At 42.3% G+C, this 23,356-nt stretch overlaps 1 protein-coding gene across 3 annotated transcripts in view; it reads left to right on the plus strand.

The window, feature by feature from the left end:
• C2CD2 (C2 calcium dependent domain containing 2) overlaps positions 1-23,356 on the plus strand; it is a 38,574-nt gene that overhangs the window by 3,469 nt on the left and 11,749 nt on the right. For all 3 annotated transcript variants that reach the window (XM_080347195.1, XM_080347196.1, XM_080347197.1), the window contains 7 exons: positions 9,016-9,135; positions 9,492-9,593; positions 13,766-13,888; positions 14,189-14,309; positions 17,357-17,465; positions 20,742-20,803; positions 23,166-23,305. In XM_080347195.1, coding sequence (XP_080203321.1) covers positions 9,016-9,135; positions 9,492-9,593; positions 13,766-13,888; positions 14,189-14,309; positions 17,357-17,465; positions 20,742-20,803; positions 23,166-23,305 — 777 coding nt within the window. The remainder of the gene's footprint in view (positions 1-9,015; positions 9,136-9,491; positions 9,594-13,765; positions 13,889-14,188; positions 14,310-17,356; positions 17,466-20,741; positions 20,804-23,165; positions 23,306-23,356) is intronic.

Raw genomic sequence — 23,356 nt, forward strand, 5'->3', positions numbered from 1 at the left:
ATGTAAAGTTTGTGCACTTGTCCTCTCTCTTTTTTTTCCTCCCTTTTTTCATTTTTTTTTGCCTTTCCCTCCAACCAGTGGTCCCTGCTCCAGCAGTGGGGCTGGAGAAACTGGAGTTGTAGGGCTTGTAGAGTTTGCACCAGTGTTACTCTGTGCTGCCGGAAGACACCACAATGGGAAATTGTAAGCAGAGGGGACTGTGAAGTCTTATGTGTTGTATAGTGTGTGAAGCCAGCAGCCGAGGGAGATCTGCACAAAAAACACGTGTTGCAGCATCTAAAATATTGCTGGAAGGTGGGCAGAGCTGCAAATGTTTGCATGGGAGATATGGGAGATGGCTAGGAGGTTTGAGTCTGCTGGTTGCTCTTGGCTAGCATCAAAATTGAGCAGGGGTGCACAAGGCCAGCTCTGTGCTCAGAGTACTGTGCCTGTGGCTGGACCACAATGAGAGTGGCATCTCAGGACTAAAATCCGCTGCTTTTGGTCTTACCTGTGTGCCATAAACAAAACACGCCGCTACAGTCCTGGAGTTCCCTGAAGTCACATTGTACCACTGGGAACATCTCTGCTGCAGTCCTCAGTTAACTTCTGTGTTGTTTAAATGTAGATGCTGACTGCCATAGCAGCAAGGTGAGGCAGCACCCAGGGTGCCCCATGGCCACCTTAATCTGCTGTGGTTAAGCTTGGACAGGAGGAGGCAGCGAAGGGAACTTCTTCCTGCTGTAGGGCTGTTTGCTTGCTTTCCTCTACCTGTGGCTTTGCAATCCTGCACCCTCCCTTGTGCAGCCTCTGGTCTTTGTCTGACCTTGGGTTGAGCCATTTCAGTATGTTAATCGAGCTGTTATACTGCAGCTAGCAATCTGATGTGTTTAGCAGCAGCTTAAACCAATATAAACACATTTAAAAATATATTGGATTAAAACAGGTTTGCTTACGTAAACTGGGTTGTTCTGAACTGTTCCAAAACCCAATTCCATAATCTTCTGCACAGCTGCTGGAAAAATTTCTCTGAATTAATCTTACTCCTTCAGTTAAGGTACAACCTGAATATTTGGATTTCAGTGTATAACCTTGGAGTGACACTCTAGTAGCTACTTTCCCTCCTTCCTTAAATGCATACTTTTCTCTAAACACCTCAGAAGTTCTCTTACAAGGTAATTGTCTCTTTTCATATTCGTTAGGTAGCATGTGTCCAAGTGTCCAAAGGGCTTTTTTTGAGGTGTTTTCTTCCCCTCCTCCCTTGGTCTTCAGACTTTTAGTCTTTGCATATGAAACCTCTCTCTACAGCTTGTCCAAACTCAAACTTCTGATATGTGTTTGTAACTCACTACTGGCGTGACTGGCTCTGAGCGTAGTTTGTGACCATATGCTGCATGTTTGTCAGCGTTGTAGCATCTCACTGAGCTCTGCACTTGCCTGAGGAATCAGCTGGCACAAGACTGTTTTCCTGCAACTGGTTCAACATGCTACTTTATTGGTGATCTGTATGGTGACAGCATACAGGTGCCTTGGTTCAGCAGTCAGGGCTTGATTCATTGCATGTCATTTCAAATATGTATTTGACCTTGCAACAAAGAGGTTGTGGTCATCAGAGGAAGTGGAGGATTGAGGCTGAGAGATGAAAATAGCAGTAAACATGGGGTGTGTAATGTTTTAATGAAGCTGTACGCTCATAGAGCCCTGTGGTATGTCTTTTGTGGTGAGTGGTCCTCTGTCCTCTTGAATGCTGGGCCTTGGCGCACACCCAGGTGATGGGCCTGCCTGGTGCTGGCAGTGAGTCTCCTGCCTGGGAAGGCTCTCATGCAGGCTTCCTCTGAAACAATACAGGATTGCCAGCCAGCCTATAATTATTATATTACTACTGACAGCTCTATTTATGTCCAGGACACACGCTGACACCTGCAGTCTGTAGATATACACATACCGTCCTTGCCTTGAAGATGTAAAACTGGTGTATGCTCCGCAGTGCAGAGCTGCAGACGTGGTTGGGGAAGGTGCTGGTTGTGAGCTTGGCCAAAGCCATTGTGATGGGGACAGAGCTGCTCTTGTGGCTGAAGGTTACACCACACTGCTTCTTGACAAAGCCTCTATTTATACTTTGCCTTCACTCCAATTTTGGGCCAGAGCCTAAATATATAGAATGAAGTGGCCTGTTTTTGTTGTGTGGTATTGGTTGTTTTGTTTTAACAAAGTAAACATTAGCATTATTCTTAGCTAATTCCGCCAACCTTTCCATTGCTGCGGTCTGTTTCCAGAGCCTTTGAACTTCACAACCACAATAACAAAAAAGGTGATTTTGTTGTTGGGAACTTGGCACAGGGCCTTTGAATGGAGCAGAAGTCTGCCATATCTTCCTGCTTCAAGCTTAAATAGAAACGGGTAAAACACCCTCAGAGTGCCATTCCTTGAATGAGTGATAATAACTTGCTATTCAAGGAATTACTGTCTTGGATCGCAACAGGCAATGGCAAATGTGGACACTTCATGTTAATTTTTATGTGATGAATCTTGCTGGGGGAAGTAGTGGACAGAAGAGAGAACTGTTTTCCCTTCAGCTGTGCAACATGCCTGGAAAGGTCTTATTCACCCACAATGCTGTTGTGGCTTCGTTTTGGTATCATTTTGTTTGCTGCCACCCTGCTGCACACTGGTAGCCTGTGTTCATGCCCCACTGGGATGTCGGGGCTTCTAGTTACGCTTACTTCTAAAGCAGGTAGAAACGTCGTGTAGCAAAGGCTGTTTTCTGCGCTAGGAAAGACTGGTTTCTCATCGTCACTACTACAGTACTAACTGGGACTCCTTCCTAGTTACATATGTGTGTTTATTTCTGATTATTTTTGGTGGGGCGAACTGCTCTGACCATCACATGCAGTTCCTATTGTCCTTTAACTCCCTGTTTTGCTTTGAAAAGCTTTCCTGGAGCTTTGCTGCTTTCATGACTGCGTTTTTTTTACAAGCCTAAATGGAAACATGGCCCATGCAGCTTTTAATTTTTTTTTTCTCAGTTTCTATATTAATATAGCCTTTATCCTTTATGCATTTGTTTTTCCTCCATGCTGCTTGCTGTCAGTAAATACATTATGAAGGAATTACATTTTCTTTCAGCCTTTGTTTACCTTGGTTAAATAAGCTGTTACTTACGTCTCCTTTTACAATGTTGTCCTGCCTCATAAGTCACTCCTGTGCACTCATTCTCTCTAGAAGCTCCACGTAAATTAATTTTCTTGAACTTGGAGGCTGAAGTGACACACAGCACTTACAGGTGAGGTCTCACCATGCAAAGAGATTACTGCTTCTTTGTGTCTCTGAAAGTATTTTCTTGATGCATTTTGGGCTTCCAGTCTGCCCCTCCTGTAGCTGCTGACTTGATGTGTCCAGGTCTCTCTTCCTTTGGTGTTCTCCCAGTGATAAACTGCCCTTTGTAGGAGTAATATTTGTTAATGCTCATACACACATGCTCCGTGTTTTGAATTGCATTTCCCTTCTAGTCTTCAAGATTTTTCAGCTTTTCTGTATGATGTCGTGATCTTCCTTTATATGGCTGCTTCCCAGCTCGCCTTGCTCAGCATCACACTTCCTTTCAGACTTCTGAGGAATTTTGGATGTTAAATGTGTGATAGGGTCAGTGCTTGACAGGCTCGTTTGTAACTTGCTTCCAGTTTTCACCTCCTTGCTCGTTGTACTGTCCTCTCCCTCTCAGGTGTATCGCCCTTCACCTTAACACAGGAATGATGGAGTACGAGCTTAATTGTCAGTGGGGCGACCCTACTAAAATAGATAACATAATTGATCTAACCTGCCTAAGAACTGAGTACCATGTCAAAGGAGGACATCAGGGTTGGGATTTGTTTGTGTCAGTGGAGATAATACTGGTTTTGGCACTGTTTGGTAGCCTGCCTGTCTTCCAGCTGCTACTGCAGATGTGTGCGGGCCTCCTCTAGTCTGGTGCCACATCTGCCAGCCTGGCACAGGGGTCAGGGGTGCCTTAGCACCCCGATGGCACGATGTGCCTCCATCTCTGCAACTGGATCTCTCTTCAGGGTACTCTAGCACAAAGTGGCAAACCCCTCCTGAGTTCTGTTGTTTTCTGTTTATGTCTTCAGCTGTGCCGTCCCCAAATGGTTTGTAAGGTTTGCGTGTTAGTGAGGCCAAACTAGAAAGTCTATTTCTGGTATTTATTTATTTTCCCCCTTCTTAAATATAAGTACTGCTTCCTGTCCTTGCACAGTTTGGTATTCACTTTACTTGGTGACCAGATAGAAAATTATTCCTGTTCTGTCTCCTTGTACTCCCTGCTTGTTTGTTTTATTCCTGTCTCCCCTTTTTTTTTCCACTTTTTTTGCATTTGTATGCTGGTCTCAAAGGAATAGATACATTCACATGTTACATCAGTTTCTTCTTTGTTTCTGTTGCTGATGTGATAACTCTCTCTTGTGTGCTCATTCCATCACTCCCCCTCCCTTTCCCTGTTTTTTATCATAATTTTGGAAAGCTAGTCCAGGGTTGTCTCAATATATTTGCAGGCAAACTTGCTTTGATACTGACTTCTAAAAACTGATCTCTAGCTGTGCCTGGATCAGACATTGCATTTGTCGTCTCTCCTTCAGTTTGTCTGTGTCATTCAGTAAACTTTCTGGTTAAAGAGGGGATGGTAAAGAGCTACAGAAACTTGCTCCAGAAGTTAATGTATAGGCTCTGGTAACCAAGGAAGATGGTGTAATTCTTCTGAACAGCTGAGTGTTATGACTGTGAAAAGGCAGAAGTTTCTGACTGGAAATTTTCTTAGGGTGAGGTTTTAAGCTGAGTACACAAACTGCCTGTTTGGCCATGGACGAGATTTCCATGCCAAAGAAGAGCCTTCTCCTCAGCGTAGTACTCCAAAACAAATGTGGGAAGTGGGAGAGGATCCTAAATCTAATAGCACACTGGTACCTACAGCTGAGGTCAAGGCAGCTTTTGCTTTGCGGCTGCCTCATGGTGTATACTCATTTTCTTGTGAAAATGCTTAAGACCTGCTCTTTCTGGAAATAAATACCAAACACAGTAAAACCAATTCATTTCCAGAAAAAAAAAAAAAGAGAAGAGGCCTGTAATGCTGAGGGTTTTACATGCACAGGTGATGTGGTTGGGGCCTGAGGAAGGTGAAGACTTCTGCAGAGATGACAGAACTTCCCCATGAACTCATGGCCCTTCACCCTCCCTGGGCCATGGGAAGGAACATGCTGCTACACATGGAGAGGGGAGGGAGGAGGAACAAAGAGGCCACGTGCAACGCACAAATCAGTGGGGTGCCAGTGCCAAAACTGAAACCTCTCAAGGCGAGAAGACACCACGTGTGAGGAGCAGAAGCACTCTGGTGCTCCCTGAGATGAAGCAGCTTCTTCTGCTACTTCAGGAAGGAAAGAAACTGAAATTTTGCAGCTCTGTCCAGAGGAACCACAAAAATAAAAAGTTAGTATATAGAGGGGGAGAGCAAAGCAGGGGGGAGGACTTTAATAGCTGCGAGTACACAAGTTAGGGCACTTTACTTTCTCAGAAGAATACGTGTTTTACTCCAACTGTAGTGTTTGTTCAGTCTTCTTCATTCCTACAGTTGTTTATCTGAAAAATGATGATTTTTTTTTTTAATGGATAATTTTGCTGACAGTTTTACGTACATATAAGCAAGGTGTGTTACAGCATCCGCAGCTCATTGGAGCTGGGTGCCAGCATCGGGCAGATGGGGAACAGCCCAGCCAGGTCAAGGGGTTTTGCCACAGCAGCTCACCCACATCGTGGGCAAATGCAGTGAGGGGGGAGGCTGGAAGATGTTGAGGAGATGGCAAGAATAGCCCTGGCATGGGGGTGATCCAGTGTGAGGAGTCAGCTGAGCATCAGAAGGGATGGCAGAGGGCTGAGGAAGAGCGGGGAAGCCTTGCCTGTGAAGGCACCTGAGGAGGGGCTGGGAAGACCTTTCACGGCAGATCCCCGAAATGCAGAGAGAGACCTTGGCTGGTGATGGGGTGTTTGTGCTGGGGGAGGCTAGAGCTATGGAGGTGATGAAGAGAGAAAATACCTTGGTCCTGCTGGTAGAAGAGTCCTGGTTTCTTTATGCTGCTACTTCACCTCGCCCTGTTTCTACTAATTTAGGAGGTCTTGCTTGTCCAGATGTAAGATAAGAAAAGCGAGCTGGGCTGTGACCCCTCCAGGCATCCACAGCTGCTGTGCAGTGGTGCAAGGGCTTAATTTTTAAGGAGCAGTTTGTTATAAAAATGACAGGATTTCCAGACTCTAAAACACAAAGTGTCCCTGGTAAGGAAGGCTGTACAAGAGAGATGAGGAAGATAAATGGAAGTTGAAGAGCAACTCCATTCATATTGGTCCAGGTTTTCTTTGTGGACATCTGTCCTACCTCTTTCTCTACCTTTTTGACCAGAAAGGGGTGCTTTGCCTGACCCTCCCTTCTTCTTCTTCATTGATGCAGAGAAAATGAGTTTGAAAAACAGGTTGGATGGGGGCATGGCTGAAGAGGAGCATAGCACAGGAAGCTTCAGTATTTTTCTTCATGTGACTGTTCTAGGGAAAATGGCCTACATATTTGTGCTCTGGTCTACCAAAATAATCTGCTACACTTCTTCAGAAGTGTCACTTAAAAAGGGAAGCAGCAGTTGCAGTCTCTTTAATCAACTTTTTACCACTTGTGGCAGCATCTTGGATGAAAACAGAATAGCTTTCTCTTCAAATTCTAGCCCAGAATTCTACTCCTCTCAGTATTCTGACTCCATAATCCATCCTGCTCCCAGAACAAAGGGATTCATTAATATTCATGGAACCACTCCTTTTTCTGATTGGATTAAATATTAACAGACCTCTGTACCTGAGGACCAGTTATTTTATTAAAAGTGAGGGGAGGAGAGGAGTAGGACTTAGTAGATGTCTTTGGCAGAAAATAAATTAATCAAGGAGACTGAAAGCCCAAACCAGTAAGGTTTGGGCTTTCAGTCTCCTTGATTAATTTATTTACCTACTAAACTAAAGGTATAAATATTTTTTTAAAATTGCTTTAGCATCTCTTGACAAGGTGTAGAAAGAAGAGTGAAAGTTCCACCACCTGCAGTGCCTGTTTCCATCATTTACTTTGAAGTAAACATGATTAAGAAAAAACTGGCACGTGAGCTCATCTATCAACTCTCCTACCACTTTTTCTTTAAAGCAGTAATCAACCACGTACCTGGCAACCTTGGCTCTTAGGCATCCAGAAATTCCAGACAAATGGCTTCACATCTCATGTGCAGCAAGTCCAACTTGTTCTCAGTGCACTGAACTTCCTATGCATATCTCATGAAATGTTCACAGATGATAAACCACTGCATTTAGGACATGCAAGTGTCAGCAGCTTTTGCATCAGACCTGTCATTTTCTCTCCTCCACTCTCAAAAAAGAGGGAAGAACGTACGAACTATCATGCCAATCTGTCCTCACAAATCAAAGGATTTGGTCTTGTTAGCTATTAAAAATTCTTAAAAATCTTTTATGTTATAACGTAGTCATGGGTGTTCATGTTGATTGTGTGGGATTAAGGGTCAGAAATCACTTTTGAAGGAATTTAGACTTTAGAGAGAGGTAAAGGAAACTGATTTGTCCACTTCTAAACTATCATTCATAGAAGACAAACCTGAAAAGGCAAATCTTGTTGCTTGTGGGTGTGGTTGGGATTTTTATCATGTCCACCCCTTCCCCCCACTCCTTGGTAATTAAGTCTCTGCCTTAATGGATGTGCTCTGGAGCCACAGATAATGCTCTAGTCCTTCTTAAAATGTACGCTATAGAGCCCAGGGAGATGAAATGTATTTAACGAGAGACTGATAAGGATCTTCCAGAACGTACATTATTCATTTTTAAGCCTTCATCTTCAATTCCAGTGCCCATAAGTGAAGCAGTAAGTGCACAAATATAACTTAATAGCACACATGCAGAGTCTCCATCAAACAAATCTTGCAGCAAATGATTTGTCTGCCCATTGCATTAACGTGGTTGAGTTTGCCTGAGTCAGTTGAAGGAGGGCCCAGGTGTCCTTTCCAAGGTGGAGCTCTGGGGACAGTGACCAGCAGCTGTCTTCAGCCAGCAGAGCTGTTTGCAAAGGGAGCTTCTCTCTCCGGTGTAATAAGTGATTTCTGACTTGTGTACCTGGGGCATTCCTGTGCCACCAGGTGCTTTCTGCACACTCCGGGAATTTTGCATAGCAGCTCTGGCACCTCAGTCAGTTTGCGGAGTAGAAGGAGGAAAAACCATTTTGGTGTTTGTAAACTCAGTGTGATAACAAGATAAATTACTGCTCATAAAAGTGAGGGAGTGTATTCAATGAAGTCTGTTGCCTTCAAGTGACATACAAACTTTTCCCAGACATATGAGTTCGTCACCAAATTACAGGGCCTTTCTTAGTTTAGTCAAAGACTTGAATAAACTTTTAAAGGCTTCTGCCCCTTCCCACCTCACTTGGAACTGGAATTACTCGGGCAAAATCCTCTTTTGCAGCAGCAGAGTTATACCAAACTTTCACATTTGTAGGATACCTCTAAACCAAATACTGTTTGGTGAAACCAGCTGTCCTAAGGTAGACTACTTAGTTCAGAGCAGAAGAGGAAAAAGAGCAAACTTCTTTGTCTCCCTTATACAAAATCGTGATCTTTGAGCTTTTAGTATATAGAAATGTGAAACACAAAGGAGTCCTTGTCAGGTATTAGTTTTGTATTGGATAACAATACAAAATAAATTTTGGAAAATACGAGAATTTCTAGTTATTAAATTCCATGTCCAGAAGCAAACACCTGAACTACATTTTTTAGAAGTGAATGTACAGAAGGAGGTAGGGATGTTAAAGAAATTGCTTAGAAATCTCCCTCCTGCAGAATTTAGCATAATTCTGGTAGCTTAAAGTGCTTTCTTAGTTCATTTCTTGCCTTCACCAAACCTTCTTCTGAAGACTAATTTTTTTTTCCTTTCTTTTGTCTCCTCCCACTCCTTTCATTTCTTTAGGTGGTTTCTTGCAATGTTGTGGGAGATTCTGTCAAATTTGTTGTCACTGTCTCAGATACTTCACCCGTGGCTGCAGAAGATCAGTCGTACAGCATTAAACTGTCTCCACTTCACCTGCAGGTAGAGTTGTTATCTCTCTTCTTCCTTTAGTTAATGTCTCATCTGAAATGTTTAATAATGTTACAGATTCCCTCTGGAGCAAGTGATAAATTCATAAATTAAGCTGCCTCTTTAGGAGAGTGTGGATAAATAACATGTTGGGTAAACTCCCTGGATATGTAGAACAACAATACCCTTTTTTTGACTGGCGTGCACTCAAAGCTTAAGTAACTTCTGCCTTCTTAGACTGTCGCTTTGAATTTACGTACTTAGAAACTGGTATCATTCTTCCTTTGGTGAGCCTTAGCATGGAGCTCGAACTACAATTCTTTATAGGACAAAAGAACACTCTCCAATAACTGCTTTCCTATCCACAGCTTCAGCTCTACGTGAAAGACAAAGGAGAAGATGTCAAAGTTGAGTGGTTCCTCATTAACGCCGATGAAACCAACTTTGAAATCCAGCCAACAGCGCAGGAGGTCAGTCGGTAACTTTTGTCATAATGTAGAGAAGAAGGGTCTCCACCCCTTCAGTGCAAAACCAGTGTAATGCTTTAGGTCAGCAGTAGCAGTGTCTAGAGTTAAAGTGTCCGGTGAGGCTGGAAGAGCTGAAACAAAAATACCCGTTCCTTTCTGCTAGCTGCCTTTGGTAGAAGCATGGGACTTGAGCTGCTTCAGTGAAATCTGCCGTGGCTCACCTGTCAAAACCCTACACCTCTGAAATCAAGGAGCATTTTCCAAGAATACTGAAGCATTAAAGATAAATTGAGTCCATATTAGACAGACGAGTGGCTTTGCAAAAAATTTTCATCCAAATTCAAAGATGTGAAAAACATCTGTTCCTAAAAACGTTCTCTCAGAGCACTTCTAAAATAATAATCAAAAGAAAACAGTTGCAATGGTATTTACATCAAAGGAGTTACAAAGTTGCCCCATCCTTAACTTAGACCAATTTTGAAATCTGGCAGTAGTTCAGAAACAGCTCTAAAAAAATACAATTATTTCAGGAAATGTTGGATGATCTAAAAATATCTTGATGCTTTTGGAATTGCACCTTATCTTACTATTAACACTTATTCATTGGAGGACTTTATTTGGGACATCCCTTGAAATAATTTCATGACAGAGATTCTTTTCTGCCTTTGACCCTTCACAATTTTTTTTGGCACAAACTTGGTGACTAAAGCCTTTCTTACAACAGTGAGTGAAGACTTGCTTTTGCTTTGTGAAGTTGGTTTTCTGACTGAAGGCCTCATTAAAAAATAGGTTTATTGTACAGTAGAGCTGCTTCTAAAGACCTGTAGCGAGTGACCCAGAATCTTAGTAATTTATTACCACAATTTTTGTACATAAAAATGTGAAATTCATAACTAAAGACAGATGAGTCTTTTGAAGTGGGTTTTTATGTAGATTTTACTGTGTATACGTAGCAGTGTAAATGAGCTTCACATGTTGGGGGTGGCATGCTGATCATCCACATATTGAACAGTGATTAAGTACTTACTAACAAATGCAGGTGACTCTGTTACAGTCACTGGACTTCACAACCTGTTTTTTGAGAGATGCCCACGTCCAGGGTTGCGAAGGAGTTGCAACTTCTTGTGCTTAATCTGTGGTTTTAAAATGAGCCTGTTAAGTTCTTAATAGCTAAGGGGTTTGTTTTCACTTTGAAGTTTCTATTAGCGTTTAGGGAACAGGGAAGGCAATAAACAGCTAAAATCGGTGAGCAACCTACACCTTGGAAATTGCTTCAGCTTTTAAGTGCCAGCTTTTGCGTCTTGTTTTTACCTCTTTTGGAAGCAATATTGTGTCTACAAATAAATACCTTTAATTGCTTGTGATTATCTACACAGTGGTTTTGTCATCAGTCAGACAAGGTGGGTATAATAACCTGCTTTCTCTTGATAATAACTGGGTGAACCTGAGTTGCGTTTGGCAATCTGGATGACTAGCAGGGCTTAGGTTGACATGTGGTGACTTCATGTGCCCCAAGGGGCTGTGGTCTCTGGCTGCACGCCCCTAACCCATGTCAAACCCAGAGTAAAACGCGTTGTCTTAAACCTTTTTAGTTAACAGTTAAGCCATTATAGCTTTATTTGAGATGCAGCAGTACTTTGCAAATAAGGATGGCTAAAAATGAGGTTGGGCTGATGGGAGGGTCTTGAACCAAACTGCTTTCCAAATATTAATAACTATGGAAACACCAGAAAATACTTATGAGTAGAAGTCCAGTGGCGATGGTTGCTGTTCTTACTGTTAAATAACAAATGTTAGATTAGGTTGACAGCAAAGTGAAAAGCAGGTAGGATTTTGCAATTTGACAGTGTTCTTCACCAGTGTTTAGGTAAGAACAGGGGAGGGCAATTACCTCTAAAACAGTGAAAACTAACCACAATTTATCTGCTTATTTAAATAACATGGGTAATGAAATTACTGAAACTGAAGCTTTTGGCAGCTTAATTTACTTTAATATTTTTTTTTAAAGTAGAAGAGCATTATCTGCAAGTTGCAGAAATGTGCTGCTGCCTCTTGTTTTGGCGGTTGTCTGAGGGATCACAGTGTGAACAAAGCGGAGATTCTCTGGGACTGGTCAATGCTGTTGTGTGTTTTGAACCGTAGCGACCTGTCATGAAGGGGCGGTTATGTAAGAAGGCTGTGAAACAGGATTTCTGTACACAACATTCCTGGGATTTTTATGAAACACCCTAAATGTTTCTGTAACACTTGGGTAGTTGGGAAAGGGTTGTTACTCCAAATCTATTTGACCTGTTGTGCAAGCTGCAAGCAAATCTTTAGGAGTGCAGAAGTCATTGCACCATCATTCTCCTGCACCTAAGCAAGGACCAAGTCTTTTGAAATTACAGATTGGCGCTCGTGCTGAGAGCTGTCTGTAATGGAGGAGTGTGGTGCCGGGTGTCCGGGCTGGCAGAGCAAAGCCCGTATTCTGCCAAGTTCACAGAGATGCGGCTGTGGGAGATTCTGTTCCTGCCTCGCACCTTCCTTGTGCTGCATGGCTGCAGCAGCCTGGGGCAGAGAAAGGCTCCAGGGAGACCTTATTGTGACCTTTCAGTACTTAAAAGGGGCCTATAAGAAAGATGGGCCAGACTTTTTAGAAGGGCCTGTTACGACAGGACAAGGGGCAATGGTTTAAAACTGAAAGAGGAGAGTTTCAGGGCAAACGTGAGGAAGAAACTTTTTATGATGAGGGTGGTGAAACACTGGCCCAGGTTGCCCAGAGAGGTGGCAGATGCCCCATCCCTGGAGACATTCCAGGCCAGGCTGGACGGGGCTCTGAGCAACCTGATCTAGTTGAAGATGCCCCTGCTCAAGGCAGGGGGTTTGGACTAGATGAGCTTTGAAGGTCTCTTCCAGCCCAAACCACTCTATAATTCTCTGATGGGTAGTGCTGACTGCTGGTGATGCATGGCTGCAATGTTACCAAGGGAATCTACCAGGATTAGGCTTGATCTCCCTGCTGGTGCAAATTGGGTGTCCTTGTCACGAGTCTGCCTTCTCTTCGCAGCAAGGCCGTGTTTGTTGGCCATGGTACACTGATTGTAGGCATTCTCCTGTCAGACAGCAGCATGCAGAAGGGTACCTTTTTCTGCTTTCTGTGATTATTGGATTCTCCAGTTCTGTATCTGCATCTATAAATCAGTTCCCTCTCCTTTAAAGCCTAGTTCTGTAATAGCAAAGTCTCTCAGGTGCAGTATCAGATCAGAAAAGGTGGATGAGCCCTCTGTTATTTAGGTTTGATATTCGTCTCTTACTTCAGTCCTTTCTTTAGAAAAGAAACCTGTCAGATTTCTCCTGTCCCACCTTTAGAGCAGTTGGTTATCACACTGCACTTTCTGTGATAGTTTAATTTAAAAATCCACTCCCTGTAGGTAACCGAGCATAAGAGACTATCTGAAGAGCATGACATGGGAAGCAGGCTTCTCCAGGAGTGCAGGGAGGTCAAGGGCGGTTTGCAGTCTTCATACACCTTACAATTAATCGTGTGAAGCTACATATGTAAGCAAAATCTGTGTTCTGTTCTCATCCATCAGAGACATTGGTGCTAAGCACAGATTGCCATGAGATTTTTGAATGGACAAACGTACAAGTCAGTCCCGCAGAGCAGCATGACTGTCTGTCCATACAGGACACTTTTCAGCAAGGTTGAAGGCCTCCAGGAGATACTGTAATATTTTTTTCAGCGCAGCACTGGATTAGCTCCTTCTCAGCTGTTCCAAGATGGCATAACTCCCATTAAATCACTGGACCAGTGCCGATCTGCTTATCTGATGACCTGATCTGCTCTCTCGGTGGAGTGCAAAGCAGTACAAAAACTTTAAAAATACCATCATAAGATATAAACTGTTAATGAAACTTCTGTTTTTGTGGCTAATAGCTGTGGCTTCGTAACTCTCAGAATAGCATGTGGCATTTTCAGTGTAAATTTCTAGTTTTTCTTTAGTGCACAACATAGAAATTCAAGTAATTATTTGCATGATTTCTTGTTATATTTTGTTGTTGGCAACAGAAACCATGTCTCTCTCTGACAAAGGTAATGTTCAATGGCTTTGCTAGTTTAGATATACCAAATTAAATTTTACCTTAACTTCTTTTTTCAGAGTTTTGAGAAGCATTGATTGTTTCTTTCCTCTTAGGGACAGACAGAAGGGGCACGTGCAATAACTGAAACACTCAGAGATGTTTTGAAGAACCTCTTTAGCTCAGTTTCTCCATCTGTAGTGTTGAGTACAAGGCCTACAGATATAAAGGAGGTTCAGGTAAGTCTTATTCCTACCTAAATCTTTCGAGAAATGTCCTTCTGCTTGGCGTTTTTGTTATATATTCATGACCCACAAATGTAAGTTTAACACTGTTCAGTGATCAGAAACAAATGGAACACATTATTTAAAACAATATAGCCTTTGGAAGTGAAAGCTTTGTGATCATAACTCTCGTGTGGCTGTCTGTTGATGTTACACCCCATCACACATCTGCTTCCCTATATCAATGTGACAGAAGTTAATAGTGTTTGGTATTTGTGTATGTGTGATCCTTCTTGTTCTGCTTGCTTTTCACAGAATGTACAGAACACAAGCCTTCTCCCTCAGGGCACTAGTCCGCCTAAACCTCCAAGGGCTCATGAACTCAAACTGCTGGTGAAGAACATCGCGGTGAACCTAACTGATCACAGTGCTGCAGGTAACGTAGCCCATGCGATGCTGCTCCTTTTCAAGCGAGATTGTGGGTTTTATTCCTTTCAGATGAAATAAATTGAAAGTTCTGGGTTACAACTTTCTCTCAAAAGAAGATGTAATAAATTGCTGTACTCTGAAAAAGAGACTTAGTCATTCTTTTACAAAACTGTGTGTGTTTTGGTTTGCGTATTTGAACATCTTTATCTTCTTGTAAACAAATACATCATTGTTGAAAAAGAAGTGAGTGTGTTTATAAAGTTGGCTGATTATTTTTTGGATTTTAGTTTTAATTACTAAAACTTATCACTTTGGGTAGACCTAAGATAAGACACTCAAATCCAGCTCTCCATTAACTGTTAGCAGTGACATTGGTTTGGTTCGGTATTACCTTGTTTTTACAGCTGCTTTGCTTTACTTTACTTTTGAATGATTTGCTGATTTATGTAATATCTAATTATCGATGTAAATTCTTCTCAACGGTGGTGATTTGTTGTCAGGGACTTTCTTCCCCCTCATAAAGTACCTCTGTAGGTAGGTGAGGGAGTGCAGGTAGAGAATGAAACCACAAAGGAGGTCACTGCCTAGTGAAGTTGCAGCGTTGGTTTTGGAAAGAAGCACCAAGCCTGTCTAGCAAGTATTCAGACTTATTCAAATGCAAACATGCGTCCATCACTGTTTGAGGCACGAGCAAGCAGATTTCAGATAGTGTCAGTGGAAATGCAGATTTGAGGCTGTGTTATTTATGGTCACTAACAATTCTGTAGCAGTCTTTTTAGTGGAAGCTTGTGGCTGCTAAGTTGGGCAAGGCATTGGTTTTGGATAAATATATCCTACTTGCTATACTCGTTTTTTCAGTTAGATATAATAGGTTTCTGCCCTAGACTCTTGCATAATGCTGCTTTGCTTGTCCTGGTTGGAAGTGGTTCCCTTAAAACTTTTCTGCAGACCGTTTTTTTTTTTTTAAAACAAATTATTTTTAAAACATTTCTGGAACTCTTTGCAGTGAAATGTCCTATATAAATAAAACTGTGCTAGAAACTGTAGATTGTAGGAAAACTCATTCAGAATTTGCTACTACTCTACAATTTTGCAAGCTAAACTAAACTTTACAAGAGCAGATCATTTTGGCTGCCTTTAAAAGTCATGAGATGAGATACCTTTATGTGCATGCAACCTAAGATTCGTCCTATGGAAAGCCTCACTGCCTCCTCCCTGAAAATTAGAGGAAGAGGGTACAATTAATGTGCTCTGCTTTGGGAACCCAGATATTGAGAGGCAAAATCACCATTTGCTTTCCTAAAAGGAGATGGAAGGAATTTTGCTGATTCCCTAGCAGCTCTGGGAGTGTAAACTCTTTGGAACTGAGTGTGAGAAATAAAGCTTCATAGGGGGGTTTAGCTGGTACACTAGAAATCTAGTGGAAATACTGCACAGCTGGGAAGATGCTAGCTTCTGGACATAGCTTGCTGCCTTTTAATTATTGTTCTCTTCCCTTTTCCTGGCCTTGTCTTGCAGCAATAATTAATTTATCGTTTTGCAACTCTGAGACTCAATAATGATTGAGTGTGCAATATTGCAGGCTCATCTGCATAGATACAGAGAGGGTGAAGAGGAGCAGTTTGCCTGTCTTGATCATTATCATCCTATAAACCATGGATGCTAACATGGTCTATAGGAGCTTGTGGCTTTCCTATAGATACGTTCAACTACTGCGTAACCAGTAGCAGAACTGGTCTCTGTTTCTGAGCTGTGCCCATTGTCTCCTTTGTGTATGTAAACAAAGATTATCCTAGATTTAGTACCATGTGGTCCACAGTGTATCATATAGGGCAAAAGCGATTTCTGCTGTTAAGGAAAAAATTGTTAGTTGTGCACACCAGGGCGTGGGGTGCAGAAATGCTGAAATACCCTGTTCAGTATCAGTCGGTCAGTGGCTCTGGTGTCATTTCAGGCAGAGCTGTACAGGCGTTTCTGGCCCGGGCTGCTGAGCGCTGCTGGCAGCAAGAGCAGGTTGCAGAGACATATGGCTGGGTTAACAGAAAACCACGCCAGGTTCATTAACTCGGGCTCAGCTCGCTGTGAAAGCAGCTAAACTACTTACTCCAGGGTTAGCTGGGATCCCAAATAAGCTGTGTGTACACAGTGCTTGGTCTCCTCTAATAACCTTGCCAGGCCCAAGCTGCTTGTGTGCCTGAGGTAGGGCTCATCCACAGCTCTGATGCACCACCAGAGGACAACTGAGAGTTGATGGTAGTTAACATAAACCTAGAGCCTTCTGGAGAACTGTTTGCTTTTGTTTGCTTTTCACACAGTCAGGGCTGAGCGTTTTGTTGCTTTCCTTGATATTTTGGAATGCTGGGACTGAAATTATTTCTGATGGTGTGAAAGCCATCCAAAATAAATTGTTTCAAGAAGAGCACATTGTGCAAACTATTTCCCCTTGGAGCAGCAATATATTAGTAACTACTCTAATATGCCAGTTTGCCATGCTATTAAATTTCAAGATCAAGGTAGAGATAATTCTGCATCAGTACTCTAGAATGTCATGAACTTGTTAAAAGCTGCATTCTACAAAGCCATTGTTAATTAATGCTACTGTCATAATTCACTTGCTAGCAGAAAAAGCTTGTTTTGATGTCCAAAGAAACCACTGTGACTGTGGCCAGTAGGAACTTAGAAAACTTCTGGTTTTTTTAAAGCAGCTGAAAGCAACTTTACTCCCACACTGCCACCTCCTTGCTGTTCGTCTCCCCATCCTGTTTGATCTTTGCATGCCTGCCCTTTTTTGCTTCATGCCAGAATTTTGATTGGGTTGTCATGTTTCATACTACGTAAAACAGTGTGTAAGGCAATGATGTTGCAATGTGGACCATCACGATTAATGTAGATGGTATGCAAACAGAGGAAAGCAATTTATCCTGTGAGAGAGTGGGGAAGTGTTTGCAATAGTCTATTCAAAAGTGCAGTATGTATGGAAGGGGGTTCTTTGTAAGTGTGCCTCTTGGTGATGGAGTATTAATAACTGGATATTGATTTTTCTCATCCTTACAGGCAGCACAAACCTTGTGTGTATAGTTCAGTTGAATGACCCTATGCAGAAGTTTTCCAGCTCTGTAGCCAAAAATGCTGCAAATCCCTTTTGGAAGGAAGAGTTTATCTTGTAAGTAACTTACCTACTGAGAATACTTCTATAGTAAAGCATCTTTTTTTACTTAAACTATGTGAGGTCTCTGAGGGAAGAATGGCATTTTGAAATACGTCCAGTCGTGTGGCCTCAGAGAAATCTGGAGCTGGCAGGGACTTCAGAGTATCTAATTACCTTCTGCATGGATATGAGATCAAATATGTCTGTAGATCTTTCATGGCAGATACGTGTTTCTGGTAAACGACAGCAGTAACAAGCACAATAAATCACCCTGTCATTTCATACAGTCCCAAAAAAAAAAAAGTGTTAACAAGGTTTTAAAGTCACTTTACCTTGAAAACTACATTTGAGGAAATCTGATGTCTCTCTGTTCCCTCCCCTGAGTCGAAAATGTACATGTGTAAAAAAAATGACCATCTAAAAGAATGGTGGCTGTGGTTAAAAAGGGACTGTAAAACTAACTAGGGTGTTTTGTTGTTTGTTTGGTTTTTTTTTTTCTGTAGAACAAACATGAGACTTTTGGGCAGCCTGCATGGTATTCTGTGATTCACACAGCTTCTGTAAATAAGGTCAAGAGTGACCAGTTGTAAAACTCTTTTAATTTCCACTTTCTATCAGCAGAGCAGAAACATCTGGTAGCTTCTGTGTTGTACAGGTTGAGGAAGGGGGAGTCACTGATGGCAGGGTGGGTCAGAGGGATGTTTCTCTAGGGGCTTTAAACACCCGCACAGGCAGGCAGAAGCAGCTTCCCGAGGGAACAGCATAGAGATGCTGCCATGCAACATACAGCAAATACTGCTTGTTTGTTTGGGGTTTTTTTCTAGCAGATTATTAAGGTGAGAGGCACTTCATGCACAGTGGAGTCTCTCTGGTTCTTTCTGTAACTTTCTTCTCTCATGTCAATTCATTTTCTCTCTCTACATGTACGTACAGAAATATATATTTTAGAGGGTAAGGCGTTTGCTTTTGTGTGACATTTTTCTTCGCTGCCTAGTCAAAAGCTGGCATCCACTGTACCCATTCCTTCTCTTGCAAAGCAAGAGTCTTAGTGTACAAGGAACTGAGTGTGTATGCAGACCTGTGCCTGTCTGTGCTGAATGCTCCCTTCCTTAGGGAGCGGAGCGCACTTCTGTGTGCTCCTCCTCAGCTTGAAGGGGGAGTGAGCGTGCAGCGCAGAGACCTTTTCTTGCCTCCTATCACAGTCTGCTGGGCTGCGCCTGTGAGCGTTATGGAGCGTGCACTGCAGAAACAGGGAGAGCTGAGGGGAAATGTGACAGGGGCTGCTTGATTTGAAGGAAAGCACCAGGATCGGTCATCACAGGTTGTACAGGGCTTGGGAATGCCGGATACCTCTGCATGTGTTGCAGGGGTTGGAGTTGATTAGAAGTCACTATAGTCAGTAAAGTGATGTTGTAGAGCAACACTAAAAGGCCTCACATTTTTTTGTAGTCTGATGGTGGTGTGTGGAACTGCTTCTCCTCCTGCTGTCAAGTGGAAAACCAGATAGGAAGCTCTCTTCCTCCAGACACACACAGTCCGATGGCTTTTAAACTCTGATTTTAGTTATGAGGCCCTACAGTTTTTGTGGAAGGCCACAGATCAGACAGTGTTCTTCTGTGACAGTGTGCTGTGTTGCCATCAAGACTTAAGGATTAATGTGATGCAATTTCTTCTCCGCAATAAGAGGGGGGAAAATGGATCTCTGTAACAGGTTTCCATTCTAGAGTATCTCAAAGTGCTTCAGCGACTGGGTCTGTGAATCACTTCAGCCATCTGTTGGCAGAACAGCACCCATGCTCTGTGTTGCAGAGCAGACACGTTCCTGGCGATTTTGGATAGGAAGTTTGTCAGAATAATACCCTTTCTAACTGAAAATGCAGAGAGAGGACAGGCAGGATGTGATTAAGTTGACTGGAATTTGCCCTTGATGCTAGGGATAATGCTGGGTTTTCCACAGCATTGGCTGCTTTTCAAAAGTGCATGAGGTAAGCTTGGGGACTTCTATAGATGACTGATCAGGATTTGGCTGCATACCTTCTTTCAAGCTCATATTCTCCCACCATCCCCTTTTCTTTCTTAATATACAAAAATACCCACCAGCTTGCAGACCAGTGCATTGACCACCGTGTCAGGCTCTGCTTTAGCTTCATGGGAACAGCGTCAATAGTACCATCAAGGTGCTTCCTTTCAAGGTTTGGAGATGCAGGAGGGGATGGGAGCGGCAGGGAAAAGCTTAATACCTGCTGCATAGATTATGTCCCACAGCGGCTAACAGAGGTGGGATGCCTGTAACCAAGATCACACTGTCCTGAAATGAAGGCATAAAAATAAAATACATACATATATGCCTTTAAGGTTTTTGGCAGAGCACCTGCTGAGAAGGTTATAAAATCAAGTTTTACTGGAAGGTTCTTCAGTAGGTACTCAGTTTTCTTCACTCTTTCAATTAGAGGAAATGTTTTGTATCAAATCATAGAATAAGAGAATAGCAGGTTGGAAGGGACCACAAGGATCATCTGATCCAACCTTTCTTGGCAAAAGCACAGTCTAGACAAGGCGACCCAGCACCCTGTTCAGCTGAATCTTAAATTGTCCAATGTGGGGAATCCACCACTTCCCTGGGGAGATTATTCCGATGGCTGATTGTTCTTGTAATGAAAAATTTCCCTCTTTTGTCCAGTTGGAATCTCCCTGTGTTGTATCTATTGTCTAGACTATCTTATGAGGCACTGCATATGCCAGTAATTCTGCTGATAGTTCACACTGGTTCTGTCAAAGAAACTAGTTCTTGTTATCTTGCAACATCCTTGAGTCTTACTCTTCTCACCTTAGCCTGTGACTACTTTTGTTTACTTGCACATATCCTGCTTTTGCAGGACACTTTCCTGCTTTGACAGGATATCCCATGGCTTTGAATAGGTTGTTGATTGGACCTGTTCTGGCATCTTGACTTAGAAACTTGATCCTGCCAGGAAAAAGTAGCTTCTTAGTGCTGTGGTATAGTAGTCAGACAGGGACCAACATCAGCTTGAAGGGCAGTGTTTGTCAATTACTGGGGGGAAGAAAGCCTCAGAATTTTTAAGAAATCGACCTTGTGCAGCAGTGCTGGAGGGAACCAAGCTGTGGTTTTCTGACTTATGATCCTTTCAGTCAGTCTTACCTGAGGTGCTGGATGGCTTGGTGCGGGCCAGGAAACTTTTGTGTATTGGCAACCGGAAAGGGGAAAACCTAAGTGAGAAGGAAAATCTGCTCACCTGCAAAGACCTAACATCAGTTTTGTTTACTTCACAGGGAACTAAGTGCCAAATCAAAAGCATTGCAACTGCAGATAGTAGAAGATGGGAAGTTGGACAGTAAGTATTGAAACCGAATTGTTTTGCATGATCAGTTTGTGAGCATTGCTAAATGTTGACAATAAGTCCTTAAGTCCTACCTGGCTGCACAGTCAAACAAGCAACTGACAGATTTATGACCTTGCATTAAGACATAGATGTCTTCTGCTGACATGTCCTGGCAGTGAAATCTGGTATGCCTCAAGCCCAGCTCTAGGGAGCCTGGGTGGGGGAACGAACAGCTGTGCAATGGAGATCAGCTGAAAATAGCCAGCCAAACTTGTACAAAACAGGCAGCTTGGGGAAAATTTATGACTTAAGTTTGTGTTTTTAAACTCTCTGAGCTTGTCCTCAAATGTAGGTCCCAGAGTTGGAATCCATGGAAAGTTGCAGAGTTCTTGGGCAACACTGACTGACCTGGGTTAAGTGCTGTGTACAGTCTTGCTTCTATCAGTAATCATGGACAGACGAGAGAATCTACTGTTCACATATCTCTCTCCTCCTCTGAGTTAAGGTTATAGAGAAACCTTGAGTTTCTTTCTAGATTGTCAACATACTGAGTTGTTTCTAAACATACTGAGTCAGGTTTCTAAACTTTTAACAGATCCACTGTTAGTTAAGCTTTCTAAGCCTTTCTGTGACTTAAGGGGAATCATGGGTGTTAATCCTAAATCATTCCTTTTCAAGCCCCAGACGTTGCCTAGCAATTACCAGGTATAAAATACACTAATTCTGATTATATTGGATTAAGTATAAAACATGGGGGCTGAAACATTTTTACTCTTTGATTCTGTTGTTGTAATTTACAATTAGCCTTTAGTGGCAAGAAAACTCCACTACTCTATTGCATTTGGTTTATTTGGAGAAGCACTACCTTCCTAGTGGGGGTAAAGGGTAGGTGGATGCTGAGACCAGAGACCGTGTTTAGGTGTTTGCATGAGCTTTGTAAACTTGCACCAAGTACTTCATTATTTGAGCTTTATTGAAGTGGTGACAAAACATCATAAATTCTTCTCATATACACTGCATGTTATTTTACTGATACAGGATTTTGCTGTAGCTAGAAATATAGTAACTGCATTTCAGATCTTGGATGTGTTTGCTTTTTCCTTCGTATGTGAGGTTTCAGGTCTAAAACAAACAAAAGAAATATTACTCTTTGACACCTATTTCTCTGTGGTTTAGTACTATCAGTTATATTCAGCTTAGTTCAGGAAACGTTGGCCGAAGGTCTTCATACCCAGTGATTAAAAAAATAACTGTACTCATGGTGTCTTGTGATAGTAGATGAAGGCCTGGCCAATAGTTTATTAGGTCATAATATTTTATCTAAGCCACAGTTAAAAAGTAGTATATACAAATGGACTGTGTTTAATTTGGGGTTACTCTATTTTTATTTTGAATAATTTAGATGCACAAAGTCGTGCAATACCTTGCATATCTCTGATTATTGGAGGGACTGGGAAGTCAAACGTAGACAAATACTTAAAATTTCTCTGGTATGGATACTATTTTTTTATTTTTAGCAAAAAATGTGATCTATGTACAGTCAGCAAATGTATATTGTTTGTTGCATAAAGTTTAATCTTACTTGTACCTGAGCATCTTTAGTAGTGGGTCTTTGAAACAAAACCAGTTATGTTCTACATCCTAATGAGAGTGTAACTACCAGCCCGGTTTCTTGAAGAAAAAGGTTGCAATTGGTTGCAGTGACAATCGTCTTCCTCCCCTCCCTGCCACCCCCAAACCATCTTAGGTATTCTTCTCCCAAAAATTTGAATAGAAAACTCCAAGTAGCATCACATTAATGAGGAAAGAGCTGAGTAATGTGAGTATAATGTAGATCTCTACTTGTCTTTGAATTAAACAGAAAAGTAGAATTTCATCTCTGAAATTGTGCAGTAGTTTTGCTAACAGTTTGCTCCAGTCTAGTGTAGCAAATAAAGTAAGGGGAGCAACAGGAGAAATGCTGAACTTGCTCTAAAATTGAAATTAAGAAAGAATCCAGGAATCCAGAGGGTTCTCTGAAATTAAAGATGCAGGTAGCTGGTTATGGAGATTGTTCCAGAACCTAGTAGTAGTATTTCTAGATGTTTTCTTTTACTCCAAATATTCAGTATATGCAGGGGAAAATACTGGGAAAAAATAGTGGCAAATAAGTAATGTCTCCACTCTTTCCTGTTGCACAGTACTAGGCCAGGCTGAGGCCTGGTGTTAAAACAGAAAGCAAGCTGTGAAAACTGCCGTGTTTCTGCCCTGTGGTGCAGAAACAGTTCTTGTGATGAGCCGCCTCTGTCCTTCCTTCTCCTCTCCTGTCTTCTCACCCTTAAGACATACCGACAGCTCAGATGTGAGCTGATCTTGTTGATTTTATTTCTTCCAGGTCCTTTGTCTGCAATGGCGACTGTACCTCTAGACTTGTTCAGGAAACAACCTTCTGGCCAGCAGAGCTTTGCGCTGAGCAGCGGGGCCAGCGAGAGCAGCCCAGAGCCGGGGCCCGGGCTGGGATCCATTAGCGCAGAGGTACTGCTGCGTCTGGGTGGTTTTGTGGTGGATTTTTTACGTCAGGAAGTA

The sequence above is a fragment of the Nesoenas mayeri genome (genome assembly GCF_963082525.1).
Source record: "Nesoenas mayeri genome assembly, chromosome: 1".
Classification (NCBI taxonomy): Eukaryota; Metazoa; Chordata; class Aves; order Columbiformes; family Columbidae; genus Nesoenas; species Nesoenas mayeri.